Genomic DNA, 17,862 nt, shown 5'->3' on the forward strand with positions numbered 1-17,862 from the left:
ACATACTTCATGGCAGAACAGAAGTATAGGCTTAGCACAACATGACATGGGACACGGGACTAAACAACATGCCTCTGTATATCTTCAGCAGAATCCTTAAAGGTCTCAAGATACTTAGAAACTAGTGTAGAAGTAAACCTAGTTAGTTAATAAATAATTCTTTCTTGAAAATAGAATAAACGCAGACCCTTAAAAAATCACGAAACTGACTTTACTTGTCAAGATAATCCCTAAAATCACGAAACTGACTTTACTTGTTGTTATGTCTCTGCTTTACTTGCAGATTAGTGTGTTGGGAACTCTTTGATAAAGTAAAAGTTTCTACTTATAATTGCGTTTATTTACGTTATAATAAACAGGTCTGGATTTAGCTACACTGTTCATTACCCGAGAGTTGGTAATTCTCTGTTTATATAAGCTTGTTGTCTGTCAATAATATCCCACAGGCAATTGCTACACTCTAGCGACACCTGTCGGACTCTGGAGTAAGCTTTATGACTAGTGCCATCTATCGCTTGAATACCCAACTTATTACCATTCATCACTTGTCAAGATAATCCCTAAAATCACGAAACTGACTTTATTTGTCAAGATAATCCCTGGAATTTACGTAATTTATTAAATAATATTATTATTTAAATTAAACAAAATAGTACTATCAGTTTGATAATGGCTTCGGAGGGCGAAACGGCTGTAACGCGTAATACTAACTACACGGCAGAACTTATTTATAAATAAACCGTTTTTTTTATTAAAATATATATTAATATTATTGAATATTTAAAAGATAACTTCAAATTGAACTTTATGACAATATTTTTAAAAATAACTACATTTTATCGGAGTAACTGCTTTTTAATATAATAAGGTTATGTATTGTAGGTTAGGTCAATGTTATAATATATCATTGGAGAAATATATAATACTTATAAATCTAAAAAAAAATGAAACAGAACAAAACTGGGAACTGAACCCAGGATCTCTGTCTTAGGGATAACGCCTCTAACCACTCGGCCATTGGGACCAACGCCACTAACAAGACAGAGATCCTGGGTTCGATTCCTAACTGAGACCGTTACCTTTTTTATTTTCTGTATCTTGTTCTGTTCCATTTTTCTTTTAGATTTATTAATATCATTAGTAGGTACTTTATCTCTTGTTTGAATTCTTGATACATTAGTTACAGTTTTGAAAATGTCACTTGAATTTAAACCAAATCCGAGTTCATTAAACCAGAATTACAATAATTCACAGACAGACTCACAACAGAAGTAATTATGTTTGAATTTTTTATTATTATTTTTTTTAATTTTCAGATACAACAGAGTGAGGATTCTTGCAGTCTGCACGCTTGTGTTTTCCATTGCTATCATCCTAATGGGCACAGTGTCTGAATACTGGCATCTTGTTGTCCTGCGTATGATCATGGCCGCTGGGTAAGTCAATACCACCTTCTCCACTCATTTATTTATCACAAGATTTTTGTGTATTAATTACACTTATATACAGGGTTTTCCAATAAGAGGTGTTATTTTGATATTCAATCGTAAAATATCAATGGTTTCGTTGCTTGTGTGGCACGTAGCGCCGTTTTGTTGAAAGCAAACGTTGTCCAGATCAATACCATCCAATTCCGGCCATAAAAAATCATTAAACATCTCTCGATAGCGCAATCCATTCACCGTAACTGTTGCTCCAGCCTCATTTTCTAAAAAGTAAGGTACAATGACTCCGCCGGACCATAAACCGCACCAAACAGTCACACATTGAGAATAGAGAGACTTTTCAACAATAACTCTTGGGTTTTCCGAGCCCCAGATGCGACAATTTTGCTTGTTGACGAAGCCACCGAGGTGGAAATGGGCCTCATCACTCAAGATGATTTGGATTTTATTTACTCAAGTGAATTTTAATAATTTCAATGCGTTGTTGTAGCGTGTATCGTTCCATTTTTATTAATAACGTAGTTTCTACTTGTCAAATGTCAAAAAATGACAGCTTCAAAAGTAACATCTACCGAAATAGCGGGTTATTCAAAATAACACCTCTTATTGGAAAATCTGTAAATACTAGCTTTTAACCCCGACTTCACTCGTGGTATTAGGGAGAAATTACCGTACAATAATTTTCCCACTGGAATGGAATATTTTTTCTGGGATGAAAAGTAGCCTATGTCACTTCCCAGTCTTTCAACTAGCCCTATGCAAAAAATCACGTCAATCGGGCGCTCAGTCGCGACGTGAAAGAAGGACAAACAAACAAACACCATTTCGCATTTATAATATTAGTTGGTATTTTACTTCACCGCACAAAAGTCCCAACTCTTCTTAACCGTCTGGAGTCAGTGAAACTATGGCATCCCTAATTAGGGTACCTATGTTGTAAGGTCGAAGGTAATGGGAAGGAGAACTGTATTTTCATAAATAGATTATAACGTACGTTAGCCTTGGGAAGTCCGTGATGACTGTATGGCGTACAGTAACTTACGCCTATAAAATTATACTCCGGCTTTTTCCTTGGTAAACTTGTTTGGGAGAGTTTATTTTATTTATTTATTATACGCCCAAAAGAGCTTTTACAAACATTTGATAATATGAACATAATAATTCAGTGAAGCAGTAATCAATATTAAAATTCGCATTTAAAATTATACAGAACCCATACAGAAGAATGGTATTATGCTTAACTTAATTGTTATTATTACTGAGGTATGTTATTATAGCCTTCTTGTAACTATATTCCATGCAGTTGAACACATCTACAATTTCTGAGAAAACATTACCAACAAGTTACAAGCGAGTATCTAAATAACTCAGTCCTGATATTTTTATTACAATTAAAAAGGGTTTTGGATCGACTAGTTCTTGTAGGTATTGTTGAAGTTATGAGTTGAAGTTTAATGAAGGAAGCTCTTCACATATTAAGCTGACATAGAAGTGATTTTAATGTAAAGATAAAGATTACACGTAATAATAATAACATGTAGTGATACCAGCTACGAGCTGAGTGATTTTATATAAACTGATATCATGCTGCTATTCAAATTTATCAATATATTTAATTGTATTAGTTTCCGACGGCTGACACAGCAGCTGGCAAAAAATGTATTGTTTGCAGTAGAATATTGTGTGCGCCTGTATGCAGGCAATCTACAGAACACTGGAATAACTTTTTTCCCTTGTAGAAACATTTTTTTAATATGTAGGTACAATATTATGTAAACATGAAAACTATCGCCATGAAACATTAATAACCTTATCTTTCAGGAAATGCGTTGTTATTTTCATCATCAGCTTCGAAAAATTAATGTCTATGATTTAGCTGTCACAAAATTAACAAGACGTCATTTTGTTTGTCACTAAACATAGATATAGTATTCAAATGTTAAATTAGAAAAAAAGGGTTCGTTTAGGCAAAACTGAAAAGTAAATACAATCGAATTATAGAATACTGTAATGGGCAACATACATAACATTTTAAATGAATTTAGTTTAATCCTTGCCGCTCAATACTCATTCAAAGGTTGTTTGTTGACGCATTTGAACAGAAAACTGGGAAGTCATTTGCTTCCCCTGTAATATTTGGTAAAACTCACAGCCGGTCTTTTTCAATTCAATTATTTATTCATTTCAAAAACATCACAAAAATTGTTAATTTCAATGCGTTTTTAAAATATTTTTGTAATAAGAATTCTTAGATTAATATTAACAGTGTGTATATCAACTATACCTGTAATAATAGAGCTTGCCTTTTAAAGGAAGCTTCATTGATGCTAAAAATGTCTATATCCGAATTAATTCTGTTCAACAGCAAGATTGCTCTCCCCACAGGCATGACGATTTGGATGTTGATTATGTATGTCATATTACCAGAGATGTGCAAAATGGGTACCCAAAACCATTTGAAATGCAAAATGGAAATGGGTCAAAACTTTTCCATTTGAAAATGCAAAATGCAAAATGGTTTTTAGAAAAGCGTTTCAAATGCAAAATGCAAAATACCTATTTTCAAAATGCATTGAAAATGCAAAATGGTTTCTCAGGTCAAACAATAAAATAATTATAGAATTTTTAAACAATTTTGTCATTTAATAATGGATATCAATGTAGAACAAACATATTACATGATGGTAAATCCAAAAACACCACGACTACAGAGTACAGATTATGAAACCACAAAAAATTTGCGCGGGACTAATGTTGCCAACGTAAAAACATAGAAACATAGCAGTTAATATTACAGCGTCATGGCCCCATGTTCAGTATTTGAATCAGTATTTTTTGTAATGGTAACACTAAATTGCCAGGGCTCCTACCAGGGAGCAACTTGACAAATGTTAATTATCTCTCATAGCGAGGTTGAGGACCGACTGATATTTGGGGCTTATGAAAAAAAGATTAGTGGAGATAGTAGGAAGAATTTTGCAAAAAAGCATTTAAAATGGAAAATGCATTGAGAAAAGCATTTAAAATGCAAAATGGTTTTTAGAAAAGCATTTAAAATGCAAAATGGAAAATACCCATTTTGCATTTTGCATTTCCATTTGAAATGGATTTATTTGAAATAAAGCACATCTCTGCATATTACTTATAATAATAATAATAATAATTGGATAATTTGTAGAGCGCCGTTTTGTGAAAAATCACCTCAAGGGCGCTGTACAATTTATTTCCTAGGATCTACATTTATTATGGTCTACAGTTATCTACATTACGTCTCCTCGTCAGATCAAATCTAATCTAAAACAACATCAATAGATGTTATGTCATATAACATCTACTCTAAAATGACGACAATAGACATGTCATATCACATCTCCTCTAAAATGGTGTCAACATACATTGTTTCATATCACATCTCCTCTAAAATGGTGTCAACATACATTGTTTCATATCACATCTCCTCTAAAATGGTGTCAACATACATTGTTTCATATCACATCTCCTCTAAAATGACGTCAATGGTCATTGTTTCATATCACATCTCCTCTAAAATGTTGTCAACAGACATTGTTTCATATCACATCTCCTTTAAAATGACGTCAATGGTCATTGTTTCGTATCACATCTCCTCAAAAACGACGTCAATAGACATTGTGTCATATCACATATCCTAAAAAACAACGTCAATAGAAGTTCCGTTATATCACATTTCCTAAAAAATGATGTCAATAGATGTTGTATTAGTGAATGTGTTAAACAAAAATAAATTTTAGAAATAATATTATTTTTGAATGTACAGTGAGGCAGGCTGCAACCCCCTGGCCACCGGAATCCTGTCCGACATCTTCCCGGCTGAGAAGAGGGCGCTGGTACTGTCCATCTTCAACTGGGGTATCTACGGAGGCTATGGAATTGCCTTCCCCGTGGGCAGATACGTGCCTGATGCTAATGCCTGGGGACTGGTGAGTTTTGAGACCATAATTTTGATTATGAGTTTGTTGAAAGAGGTTAACTTATACGTGCCCAACAAGTATACTCGTAGAAGATGCGGTCTGCGCTAGTGAGTAATAAAAAATCGTCTAATAACTGATACTGATAACGCCAATACGTAAAGTTTTTCTTTTTTTTGGGTGCTTTTCTAAAAAACTTGATAATTTCAATAAGTACTTAATTTACTTCTTATTCTTCTTTTAATGCTCTATCCTATTGGAGGTTGGCTATCATTGGGGCATTCTTCAGCCCAGAAATCTGCAAAATTGCACACACACCAGTAACAAATCAAATACTGTAGAATAGTTATAATACCTCCTACTTCTGAAATTTCCCGTGATATGATGGCACCATTTTTCAGTTTGTGAGGCTTGTTTGCTTTTATAAATTTTACACAAAAATATGCCATCCTGCACTTCTTCCTCTAGCGGCCAGAGTTGTCGACCAATACAAGTAAATACTGCCAAAACTTTACTGGAGTTGGACGGATTATTAATATTCTACGGTACACGCTGTAATTAAATATCCTGTTATGTCCCATTGCAGAGCTGGCGCATCTCATATTTCGGCGCCGGCATCATCGGCCTGATATTCACCGCCCTGACGGCGTTCACCCTGCGCGAGCCCGCTCGCCAGGAGATAGGCGAGGATGCGGCGGAACCCCAAGCGGCCATCACAGCTCCAGGAGTCCCTGCTCTGCAGGCCCCCGCACATGAGGAAAAGGAGGAGATCACCATCTGGAAGGTGCTGGTGCAGCCTAGGATCATCCTACTGTGCCTTGCCGCGTCTATCAGACATTGTGGTGAGTGTTTACTTATCAACATAAGAGATTTAACCTTCATGTTACCAACAAGGGTAACAATATCTGGTAAACAACTTTTATCCTTAAATTTATTGTTTTGGTTTTTTTTGTATTCCTTCAGTGTGTTGTGCGGGTATTGTGTGTTCAAAGCCAGTGACCTCTCATCGTAACACCTTTTCCTGTTGGCGTGTCGCAGGTTAACTCATCAACATCTCTACACTCCACTAGTTTTAAAAATTTAACTCATGGGTAAACAGAAAATTGAGTTCAAATCTACAAAACAACGAATTAACCTTTCTCTATTAATGTTCTAGAATGTTTCCAAATGTTCTTCAATGTTCCAGGTGGCATGTGCTTCGCATACAACTCTGATCTGTACTACCGGGATTACTTCCCCGACGTGGATCTAGGCTGGTGGCTGTTTGCCGTCACTGTGGGAATCGGCTCCGTTGGAGTGGTTGTTGGCGGAGTCGTGTCTGACAAGTAAGTGACGCTGCTAAAACTTGATTATCAGCTGATAGCTCCAATGTAAGCTCTCTGTCTGAACTTGAACTCAATTTTCAATTTGGTAGTTATCAGTACTGCCGAAAACTAACACCTCCGCCATAGGTCATCCCAAGTGTTTCGCTTTCCGACTTTCTTCGACTCTCCCTACCCAATACCTTGAACCGCAGTGGGAGGAATGGATTCATACGTCTGTCACTACTGGAAACTCCGACCACCATATTCCTATCCACCCCTCATACCTTTTCCCATCCAAGAACTTTCTGTCCTTTATTTCCTTAAAAATATCATCAACACAACACCCCAAAAGAAGACAGGCCCTGAGAGAAATTATTTTCCTGTGTGGAGTTAATGTACAAAATATGGAATGAAAGGTTACAATGGAGCTTTTAATGGTGGGACCACACTACTTTTTCATTACTTTTATCATATATAAAAGTAATGAAAAAGTAGTGTGACATAGGAGGATCAGGAGAATTTATTATTGTTTTGACACAATAAGTGAATGGATGGAGATATTGGGGACTCACCAAAAAGACGTCTAATAATAATAATAATTTATAGCGACAAGCACTTGTACCCGACTAAATGTCGTGTGCACACAGACTGTAAAATAGGGGTTAGTTACACGCCGCAAACGACTTCGTAAAATGCAAAGTAATTGATTTTTCGTCCTGAAAAGGACGTTTCTGGTACATACACGACTTTTGTGCAAAATGCAAATAAGTGAAAGATCGCCTTTAAAAAGGCGGTTAAGTATGTTAAGGTCTTTGCGAGCCTCGTGGTTCCCGCCGGATAGTTACTTCAGTCGACGAGGGAGAAGGGCCAATAAAATTCTCAGAACTCAGCAGAAAGGGGGCTGCGACAGGTAGCTGGTACGAAGATATGTCCGAGGCGAGGGCGACCCAATGGAAAAGAGACTTTAAAATTAAAAATAGCTGCTTTTTTTTTTAAATTGCAAAAACTCTACAACGGCACATAAAAAAAGGTCGGCCAAGGTCCGGCGGCCCTTTTATGGCTTCTCATTGGTCGGATTTCTATCGCCGTTGGAGCGTACCAGCCAGCCTCGGACTACCCACACTTTCTACCCGCTGCCCGCCGGCCATTTGTTTATTGTTTATTTTTTTACAAGTTATTTTCAGGAATGTGTCAATCTTATAGCTAGGTACATAATGCAGGGTTCCATGAATGTGGACAATTTCAAATAGTTTATTAATGTCACATCCGCGGATTAACAATATACACAAAAACAATATTTATTTAATTCTACAAATACCTATAACACAGTAGCGTCAGATATAAACAAGAACAATATAAAATTTATTCTTAAAATATAACGTACAAACGTCCGATATAGCACTGTTTTCGAGAAAAAAACTCCTCAAGGGCGCTGTACAAATATGGCTTACGACAAATCGACGTATGTCAAAAGTCAGTATAAATCAGTATGTGAATAAAATGTGTAGTATAGAGTGTGGTGTTCCATTTCCTTTGTCTTAGTACATTGTTGTTTACATATTTACAAATATTTGCTATTTACGGAAAAAACTGTAAGAGTAAAAAAATTGCTTGTTTTCAAAATATGTATTTGCTATTCAGTCAACAGTAAAGTTATTATTATTAAATTAATGTATAGGGGCAGCGGACTGAATAGCAATTAATAATAAAGAAAGAAACATAAAATTTGCATGTCGGAAGTAAAAAAAACCCTCAAAGAACTGCTATTAAAAACCAAGACGCAATTGATTTTACCTGGTTTACACACAACAAACTTTACTGTTCAAACTTAAATCTTTTATGTACTAAAATTACTCAATGATTTGCATTTTAAGCAAAAGTATAATGTAAAAAGAAGGAAAACAATTTGACAAAGAAACTTTTGTTCGCAACCTAAAAACAAGTTTAACACAATAGATATTATTCAGATACTTATAAAAATATCGTAAATAATAAAATTAATTAAAATTCCAACTCTTTTTTAACTAACCCATTCAGCAGTTTAGGAGTAAAGAGGGCCTTTAATAATGAATTGAACTTGTAATGGTTAGTAGCTGATTTGACAAATGCGTTGGGTTCTCACCCAAGCATTGTGGGTTCAGTCTTATGCTTGCTATTTCCGCCATAACCACAAGAGCAATGTTTGTTGCTTCTAATGTTGAAAGTAGGAGTAATTCAAATACACATTGTCAGATTATTCGTAACCTGGGAATTTTATCCACGTTGAGCCATGAATTATGGAAAGGAACGAAGCAACTGCAAGCGGTGTTTCGCGTCATTTGCGGTTGCTTCGTTCCTTTCCCATAAGTTGAGGTTCAGTTTTGCAGTTCGGCTGGCATTTTGTAGTTCTAATTTATTTTTTATTTAACAAATAATTATAAGCAATAATTAGTCACCTAAAATATCAATAAAAAATTGAAAATATCTCCCGCATAAAAATAAATGCCACTAACAGAAATTGAACCCGTACCTTCTGATGTCCTCTGTGCTCTGAATCACTAAGCTATGTCGACTTATTTCCAACCCGCCAAATAATTCAATATGTACTAGTACCTCAATCAACAATTACTGCTTATTATATGTATATATTTTTTTACCTGTAAACAACCAACTTTATTTTTACATAGCTCAGTGGTTCAGGGCACCTGTATTGTATTGATATTTCAGGCAACTAATTATTACTTATAATTAATTATTTGTTATCCTTTATGCTATGCATAAAACCTTGTCTTTAGTTTATCATTATTGAAAAAATAATATTTTTTATTTGCTTCCAGATTTGTGGCTAAGATGGGAGTCCGATCTCGAGTGGCAGTGCTGGCTATATCCCAACTGATCTCGACCCTTCCTGCTTTCGGGTCAGTGGCGTTCGGACCTCTGTGGGCAATGATCACACTGGCTATCTCATACTTCTTCGGTGAGCTAAAACTACTTACTTCTTAAATTAGTACAATTGTATAGCACTTGAAGGGTCCTGGTCGCCTTTAGAAAACACCTGCTGTTTTGCTGAATGTTCTCCACTGGATGGGGTTCTCCTTCAGTCCTCAGTCCTTTCCGCCCGGTTACAATCCTCTTCTATGCAGACTATCCGTATCCACCTCTTCCTCGGTCAGTATCTGGGTCGCTTCAACTAGAGTCACCCACAGTCATAAGTGTAATTTTTTTTTAACATTAGCTCAACACATTAATATGTGATTATTACGACTTTGAGCATAGAATAAAGAATACCACAAGAAGTGTCTTGTAGGCATGTTTCGTTATCCAAATATAAACCCAATTTGGGCCTATATTTCCATACAAAATTAAGTTTCACCATGAGTACGAAATTCAAATGGGATGGCTAAATATAATTTCATGTAAGTATTAGAGACAGACTGCGTGCTAAATGGTCTAAAACCAAAAGGTACTAAGTCAGTGGAACATTTTTTTCCATTCAAATTTATAAACAAGGCACTTTTGTGGGTGTGTGAAAAGCATAGACATTCAAATTGATCAGCCGATCAGGGAAAGGGAAAAAACGAAGTGGGAGGTGGTGTGACCATCTCCCTTTCTGTGATTTGTCGATAAATAAATCTGACAGTATACAGGCAACTCGCATTTTAATATATAATATGTCGTAAATAAAATCGGCTTACAAATTACTTATCTTATTAAACTATTGGCTGCGTAAAATACTTCAAATACCAAATTGGGTAAACAAAAGTTCGGGCTTGTTTCGGAAATTGAATATTTTGTTACACTATTTAGTTAGACACTTGTGTTATATTTTACCCGCCTCACTCATTTTTTTGCGTCGCTACGTGAGGAGGTTCGTTTAAAAATGAACATTCAGATCCTGCACAGAAAAGTCCCATTATCGACTGCGTTACAAAGTCTGGTTATTTCAATATGCGCTCTTCAGTGACTATGATTAATGTCATAGTTTATTCAAAGCATTCTCGAACCCTCGAGGTGCCAAAAATATGGGCACATGGCTTGCTTTCAGCTCGTCGAAATGATACACGGATTTAGTACAGGGCAAGTCTATCAATTTGGTTTCTTTTTTCTGGGAAGTTCTGGGAAGGAAAACGGTATAAGGGGTGGCAGAGGTGTGGATTATCTAATGAATTCTTGCCGGGGCGGCGGTACCCATTCTTTCCTCCCAAATTGGTGTAATGTCATCAAGCGTTCTTCCAACACGTCCAGCCGATCGCAGACTTTAGAACCTAAGGAATCGTACAATGGTCCCATTTTCAATATATTCGGGTTTACGGTTCATTTTAATCCAATATGATCCATTTTCTAGGATACATATTTAAATATTTATCTAGGATATTTTACCTACCACTATCTACCATTTTCTATCATATTTCACCTACCATTATCAACCACTTTCTAGCATATTTTATCTATAATTATCCACCACTTTCTAGCATATTTTACCTACCATTATCTACCAATTTCTAACATATTAAAAAATTTTGTGAAATTTTGTCCTAATATAATAAAAAATATTCTGTTTTCAGCCGAGATGTGGTTCGGCATTGTGTTTGCCATCCTGGTGGAGATCGTGCCGCTGAAGGTACGCTCCACAACGGTGGGAATCTTCCTGTTCGTGATGAACAACATCGGCGGCAACCTGCCCATCGTGGTTGAGCCAGTATCGAAGGCTATCGGCTACAGAGAGTCACTCATGATCTTCTACGCCGGCTTCTACGGCATCAGTAAGTTATTACATTAAGTGTTTATCGGCATTGTGTTTGTAATAATATTACAGTTCTCTTTCGCTAATCCGCCACCTCAAAAACGGAATGCAGCGGTTTACATATAGTACAAAATACAAAATATGCTAAAAATTTAAACAGAAAATGCAAATAACATATTTTATAAAAACAAATAAACACCGCTGTCGATACAGTTGTGAGAAGACTCCATTTTTTAAACTTATTCAAACAAAAAATGAGGCAAAACCAAACAAACAGAATTACATGTGACAGTTGCTATAATACACATAGGACAAATGAAAATGTCCTAAAACAACAATAATAAACCCTGGTGACTGTTAAAATAGTCAGCTCTAACAAACTAGATGGCGGTATAGGAGCTGACTGCGTAAGAATAAGATAACATAACCTGTCAGTGTACAAAGCATGGCGCTCTTCGCATGCAGCGAAATACCGGCAGCTTGGTTTTATGCTTTCAACCTTTCAACTAGTAAAAATAACGTCAGATTATATGTAGTAGTTGCCAGAGGAGGTTTACTGAGAGAGTACTGTATTTGTAAAAAAAAATTAATACATATTCTGTTATATCTCTGCTTACTAGCAAATTTCTGTGTGTTGGAAACTCTTGATTAAGTAAAAGGTTCTTTACAATAATTCCGTGTATTTACGTTACAATAAATACAGTCCGGATTTGTCTACACTGTTCACTACCCGAGGGTTGGTAATTCTCTGTTTCTAGAAGCTTCAAGTCTGACAAGGATACCCCACAGGCAATTGCTACACTGTAGCGACATCTGTCGGACTCTGGAGTAAGCTTTCTGACTGGCGCCATCTATCGCTTGAATACCCAACTTTTTACCATACATCACATATAGGTACCGATATGTGTAGGTGTATAGCATTTCCACTGTGGTGCCATTAAGGAAACTATTCATCTATGATGTAGGGGCCTTGCCTCTGGGCAACAGGCTGGACGAGTGTTGTCGGATTTCCGGTAGTATATAATAATTAATAAGAAAACTTTCCCGTTATTTCCAGGCTCCATCATGTTCTTGTTCACCATGTTCCTGATGGACGGGCCAGCACCACAGCCTGATAAGGTAAACGGGGCAGAGGCGGGATCGGGAGAACGAGGTCACGACAACTCAGCGTTCGCCCTGGAGGACGCACGCGCCATGAGACTGTCCGAGACTAGCCGCCTCTAGAACTTTAACCGTAGATTGTAAGATCTGAGCCTGAAGAATTACATATTGTTTTCAACTTTTGCAAGTTATGCCATTCATTTTATGTTATTTGTTAAGACAAATTGTTTGTTTGCATCTGTAAATTCATATACCGTATGTACAAACGCAAACAAACAATTAATCTTAATATTTTGAGGCATAACTTGCAAAAAGTGTTTTTTCCTAAAATAATTAAATTAGCGCCATCCACAAAAGAGCAGTTTATATATTTGTAAGTTTACCCTTAATACAATGTTATCTCAACGTCGTTAATAATGTTTTGGGACAATACTGATACAATGGTGGAACATGTTGTAGCAATCAAAATTGAAAATGCTGTAACAATAATGTAATAATGTTGTAACAATGGTGTATAAATGGGGTGACAATGTTGTAGGAATGTTGATGCGATATTTTCTAAATGTTAAAACAGTGATATTACTGAATTAATATAGTAATAAACAATGTTGACATAAGTAACAGTAAAATATTATTAGAATATTTATAAAATGTTGTAATAATGTTGATACAATGTTCTTGCAATGCAAGTAAGACTTTGACAATATGTTGGAATAATGTTAATACAGTGTTCTTGCAATGTAAGCAAGACTTTGCCAATATGTTGGAATAATGTTAATACAGTGTTCTTGCAATGTAAGTAAGACTTTGACAATATGTTGGAATAATGTTAATACAGTGTTCTTGCAATGTAAGTAAGACTTTGACAATATGTTGGAATAATGTTAATACAATGTTCTTGTAATGTAAGTAAAACTATGACAATATGTTAAAATAATTTCGATAGATTTGTTTTTCCTCGATCATATAATCCGAGCCTCTTTAAGACCCTCATTAGTAAATCCCTTCCTACAGCCTCTATCTTAACCCGCCTCACAAAGCTGCCCAACCGTGTGGCGATATGGTTCTCCTGTCTTTACACTGTACAGATAAGGGCGCTCTTTTGAGGTACCTTATGTTTTAGCACCGCTGATAAAATGTTATGACAATGTTATAAAAATATTGTGATAATATTGTTACAATGTTGTGACAATGTTAATTATTATTATAACAATGTTGTGATAATATTGTGACAATGTTAATTATTATAATAAAAATATTGTGATAATATTGTTACTATGTTGTGACAATGTTAATTATTATAATAACAATGTTGTGATAATATTGTGACAATGTTAATTATTATAATAAAAATATTGTGATAATATTGTTACAATGTTGTGACAATGTTAATTATTATTATAACAATGTTGTGATAATATTGTTACAATGTTGTGACAATGTTAATTATTATAATAAAAATATTGTGATAATATTGTTACAATGTTGTGACAATGTTAATTATTATCATAACAATGTTGGGATAATATTGTTACAATGTTGTGACAATGTTAATTATTATTATAAAAATATTGTGATAATATTGTTACAATGTTGTGACAATGTTAATTATTATTATAACAATGTTGGGATAATATTGAAGCTCAACCTTTGTGAGATTGATAGCTAGCTAAACTCGTTCTAATGTCCAGATTTGTAACACAGTGTGTAAAAACTAAATTTCTGGTTTGATAACATCAGAGATGTTCAAAATGGGTACCCAAAACCATTTGAAATGCAAAATGAAATGGGTCAAAAATTTTCCATTTGAAAATGCAAAATGCAAAATGGTTTTTAGAAAAGCATTTAAAATGCAAAATGCAAAATACCTATTTTCAAAATGCATTGACAATGCAAAATGGCTTCTCAGGTTAAACAATTAAAATAATTATAGAATTTGTAAACAATTTTGTCATTAATGGACATCAATGGAAAACAAACATATTACATGATGGTAAATCCAAAAACGCCACGACTACAGATTATGAAACCACAAAAAATTTGCGCGGGACTAATGTTGCCAACGTAAAAACATAGAAACTGCTATCTAACATTATTACAGCGTCATGGCCCCATATTCAGTATTTGAATCAGTATTTTTTGTAATGGTTTCACTCAATTGCCAGGGCTCCTGCCAGGGAGCAACTTGACAAATATAAATTATCTCTCATAGCGAGGTTGAGGACCGACTGATATTTGGGGCTTATGAAAAAAAGATGAGTGGAGATAGTAGGAAGAATGTTGCAAAAAAGCATTTAAAATGGAAAATGCATTGAGAAAAGCATTTAAAATGCAAAATGCAAAATGGTTTTTAGAAAAGCATTTAAAATGCAAAATGGAAAATACCCATTTTGCATTTTGCATTTCCATTTGAAATGGATTTATTTGAAATAAAGCACATCTCTGGATAACATACGTACTTAAAAGAATATTGAATTGTAACAAGTAATATTAACAATATTTATACCAATAGCTGGATGGCAAAAAGTTTCGCCATCAATAGCTTGATGGCGAAAAGTTTCCAAGTTCAAATCTTGAATTAAGCACAAAAATTTAGTATCCAAAAACTAAAAACTGTTACCTTACGTTTTTCGTGCAAACACTGATAACAAACAAAATACATTTTTTAGACAAATAATTAACAAAAATTTTTGTCACCTCACGTTTTATGCGTTTCATGTAAAAAAAATTCACAAATTACATTCGAAACCTTTGGTTTCATAAAGGTGCACATTTTAACTCTTCCATGGTTAACTACTAGATTTGAATATAAAGCGTGGTGTTTTCTCTTTCTAACACCGTTTAGATCATATTTCTCACCATGAGAGTGAGGGAGACACAACGATTTCTATGAGACCTTATGAGTTGTTCCCAAAAGTGGGGTTAATGTTATACATCAGTCATGACGTAATGTAAAAATGCCTTTATTATTAGTGATTTTATGTGTAAATTTATAGTAAATGTATAAATGAGAGAGGAATGGAAATATGTTGATGTATAAAAGTATTTAGCTGTGAAGAAATGAGAGGAATCGCTTCAAATAATGTATGAAGTGTAGAGTAATACAATTTTGAAAGAAAATTTTTCAAGCGAACAAACAATTATTGAATAAACGATAATAACAAAATCATTATACTGAACAACAGACTACCTACAAATAATAATATTTATTGTTTATTTATTTATCTCACTTAAATAAAATGTTTACACTTGAAACAAAGTACCTACCTGACAATTTTCATTGTAAATTTGTGACACAAAATAAATTCATGATTAAACAAAAGAATGTTGCTATGATTTTTAATAATTAAATTAGGGTCAAGTTGTTTATTGACAAAAATGAATATTTTTTATTTATGTAATAAACAAAAACTAGGTTAAGAAAATACTGTGAATGTTATTTTATGAATAAACGATTTTATAAAAAAAAAATGCCTTTAGTTTTTACTAAATATTTCAACACTAAAAATCTTATATTCCTCACTTGTTCGAAGTCAAATCGAATATAATTCTCCTATTTGGTGTCCTTACTTTAAAATCCACTCCGATTCTATTGAAAAAATTCAGCATAAATTCCTAAGATACATTAACTATAAACTCGGTCTACCTATAGAATCAATAAATTACAATCACTTGATGAAAGAATTAAACCCACTTAAACTCTCAGATAGAAGACTTATTTCCGATTTGACTTTTATTTTTAAAATTGTCAATGGTATTATAGACAGCCCTGATATATTAAGCCTAATTACCTTCCATATACCCACTAGAACCACTCGATCCAAAATTCTTTTTAATTTTAATAACAATATCAGGACTGCGTCATTTAGAAACTCCCTTAAACCTAGATTGCATGCAGTTGGCAATGCTTTCTCAGAAGTAGTAGATGTGTTCAACTGCACGGAATATAGCTATAAGAAGGCTATAATAACATACCTCTGTCGTAATTATCAATGTTATTAGGCATAAAACCATTCTATTCATAAGTTATCACAGAACCTAAACAATGCACCTACATCAGATATCAGACAGAAGTGTGTTATCTAATAATTTTATATACTTAATTAAAACTATAATTTTTCCCAAAATTGTTATGAGATGTCTTACTGACAGCCCTGATTCAATAGAGCTAACTCTTAGTTCTCAGCAAATTCAACCAAATTCAATATTGAAAGTAACAATAACCTCAATACTAAACTACTGTACGGATTGAAAATAAAAATGCTAATGTACCTATGTATACCAGATGTTATTTTTGTTTAATTTTCAACATAATTTCTCAGTAATTATTCTGTTTAACATAATACTGTTTCGCTCCTGTGAACCACTGTAAACATAAATCATGTATATTGTAAAAGCCTTTTACGGCGTCTAAATAAATAAATAAATCAGATTTTTACTGCCGAGTTTTTCGAGATATTCGGAATTCTTATTCGATATTCATTGTAAAATATGGAACAAATAGAATGGAATCTTGTCATATTAATTGACATTAAATAATTGACAAATAGTTGTATTGGCCCAGAAATCAGAGACAGGAAAATCCTATATCCACGATAGGACCAAAATTAACCTACGCGAGCCCAATCTGGGCCCACGCTTCAAAATTATAATTAAATAGATTACAATTTTTCCAAAATAAAATAGCCCTGGGAGCCCCCACGTGGATGAGGGTCTCCCAAATCCACCGTGACTCCCCATCCTTAAAGACCACGTCATAAGTCTCAAGGAATCTTTTTATTCGGGCATTCCAACCCATACGAACCCTTCCATTAAGGTGAAGCTATAAGTGAAATCACTGTTTATATTAATCTTTACTATGAATCGGTAAAGGTTATCAATACCAAAAATATTCTATGGATACATTGAAGCTTGTTCTATCGCTTGGCTTGATCAGAATTAAAATAAAATTGTTAATTACGTCATGAAAAATATAAACGTAAACTACTAAATAGATTTATTTTTCAAGAGTTTACTATGAACTTTTATATGGTTATGTTTATTTGCTACCACTTGACTTGATTAACATTTTCCGTTTTTATTAAATTATTCACAAAAAATTAAAATCCACTTTGGCGCTTACGTGATAATTTTTTGAGTGAAAAATTGTATTGAATTCTAGAATTTCGTCAGAAGACCGCGGAGCGCGGCAACAGACAGGCGTCAGATCTGTGCCAGTTTTTTAACGGTTTTTTCCGTGTTTAAATAACGCAGTAAATGTAAAACAGTTATTTTGTAATTAGGAATCTTGGAAGAAATCTTGAAATTAATCCACTACCCGACACACAATCGAGCTGAAACTC

The 17,862-nt window shown here is 34.4% G+C and overlaps 1 protein-coding gene across 1 annotated transcript in view; it reads left to right on the plus strand.

Moving 5' to 3' along the window:
* The window catches only part of LOC149413229 (uncharacterized), a 98,567-nt gene extending 84,316 nt beyond the window's left edge, over nt 1–14,251 (plus strand). Inside the window, exons 5-11 of the mRNA XM_089645590.1 lie at nt 1,317–1,436; nt 5,242–5,404; nt 5,979–6,234; nt 6,579–6,717; nt 9,513–9,652; nt 11,241–11,438; nt 12,477–14,251. Of these exons, the coding sequence (XP_089501716.1) occupies nt 1,317–1,436; nt 5,242–5,404; nt 5,979–6,234; nt 6,579–6,717; nt 9,513–9,652; nt 11,241–11,438; nt 12,477–12,643 (1,183 nt within the window). The 3' untranslated portion in view covers nt 12,644–14,251. The remainder of the gene's footprint in view (nt 1–1,316; nt 1,437–5,241; nt 5,405–5,978; nt 6,235–6,578; nt 6,718–9,512; nt 9,653–11,240; nt 11,439–12,476) is intronic.
* Nucleotides 14,252–17,862: the final 3,611 nt, after the last annotated feature.

This window comes from Hesperophylax consimilis, chromosome 22, assembly GCF_061612785.1.
Source record: "Hesperophylax consimilis isolate HC1 chromosome 22, BYU_Hcon_1.0, whole genome shotgun sequence".
Classification (NCBI taxonomy): domain Eukaryota; kingdom Metazoa; phylum Arthropoda; class Insecta; order Trichoptera; family Limnephilidae; genus Hesperophylax; species Hesperophylax consimilis.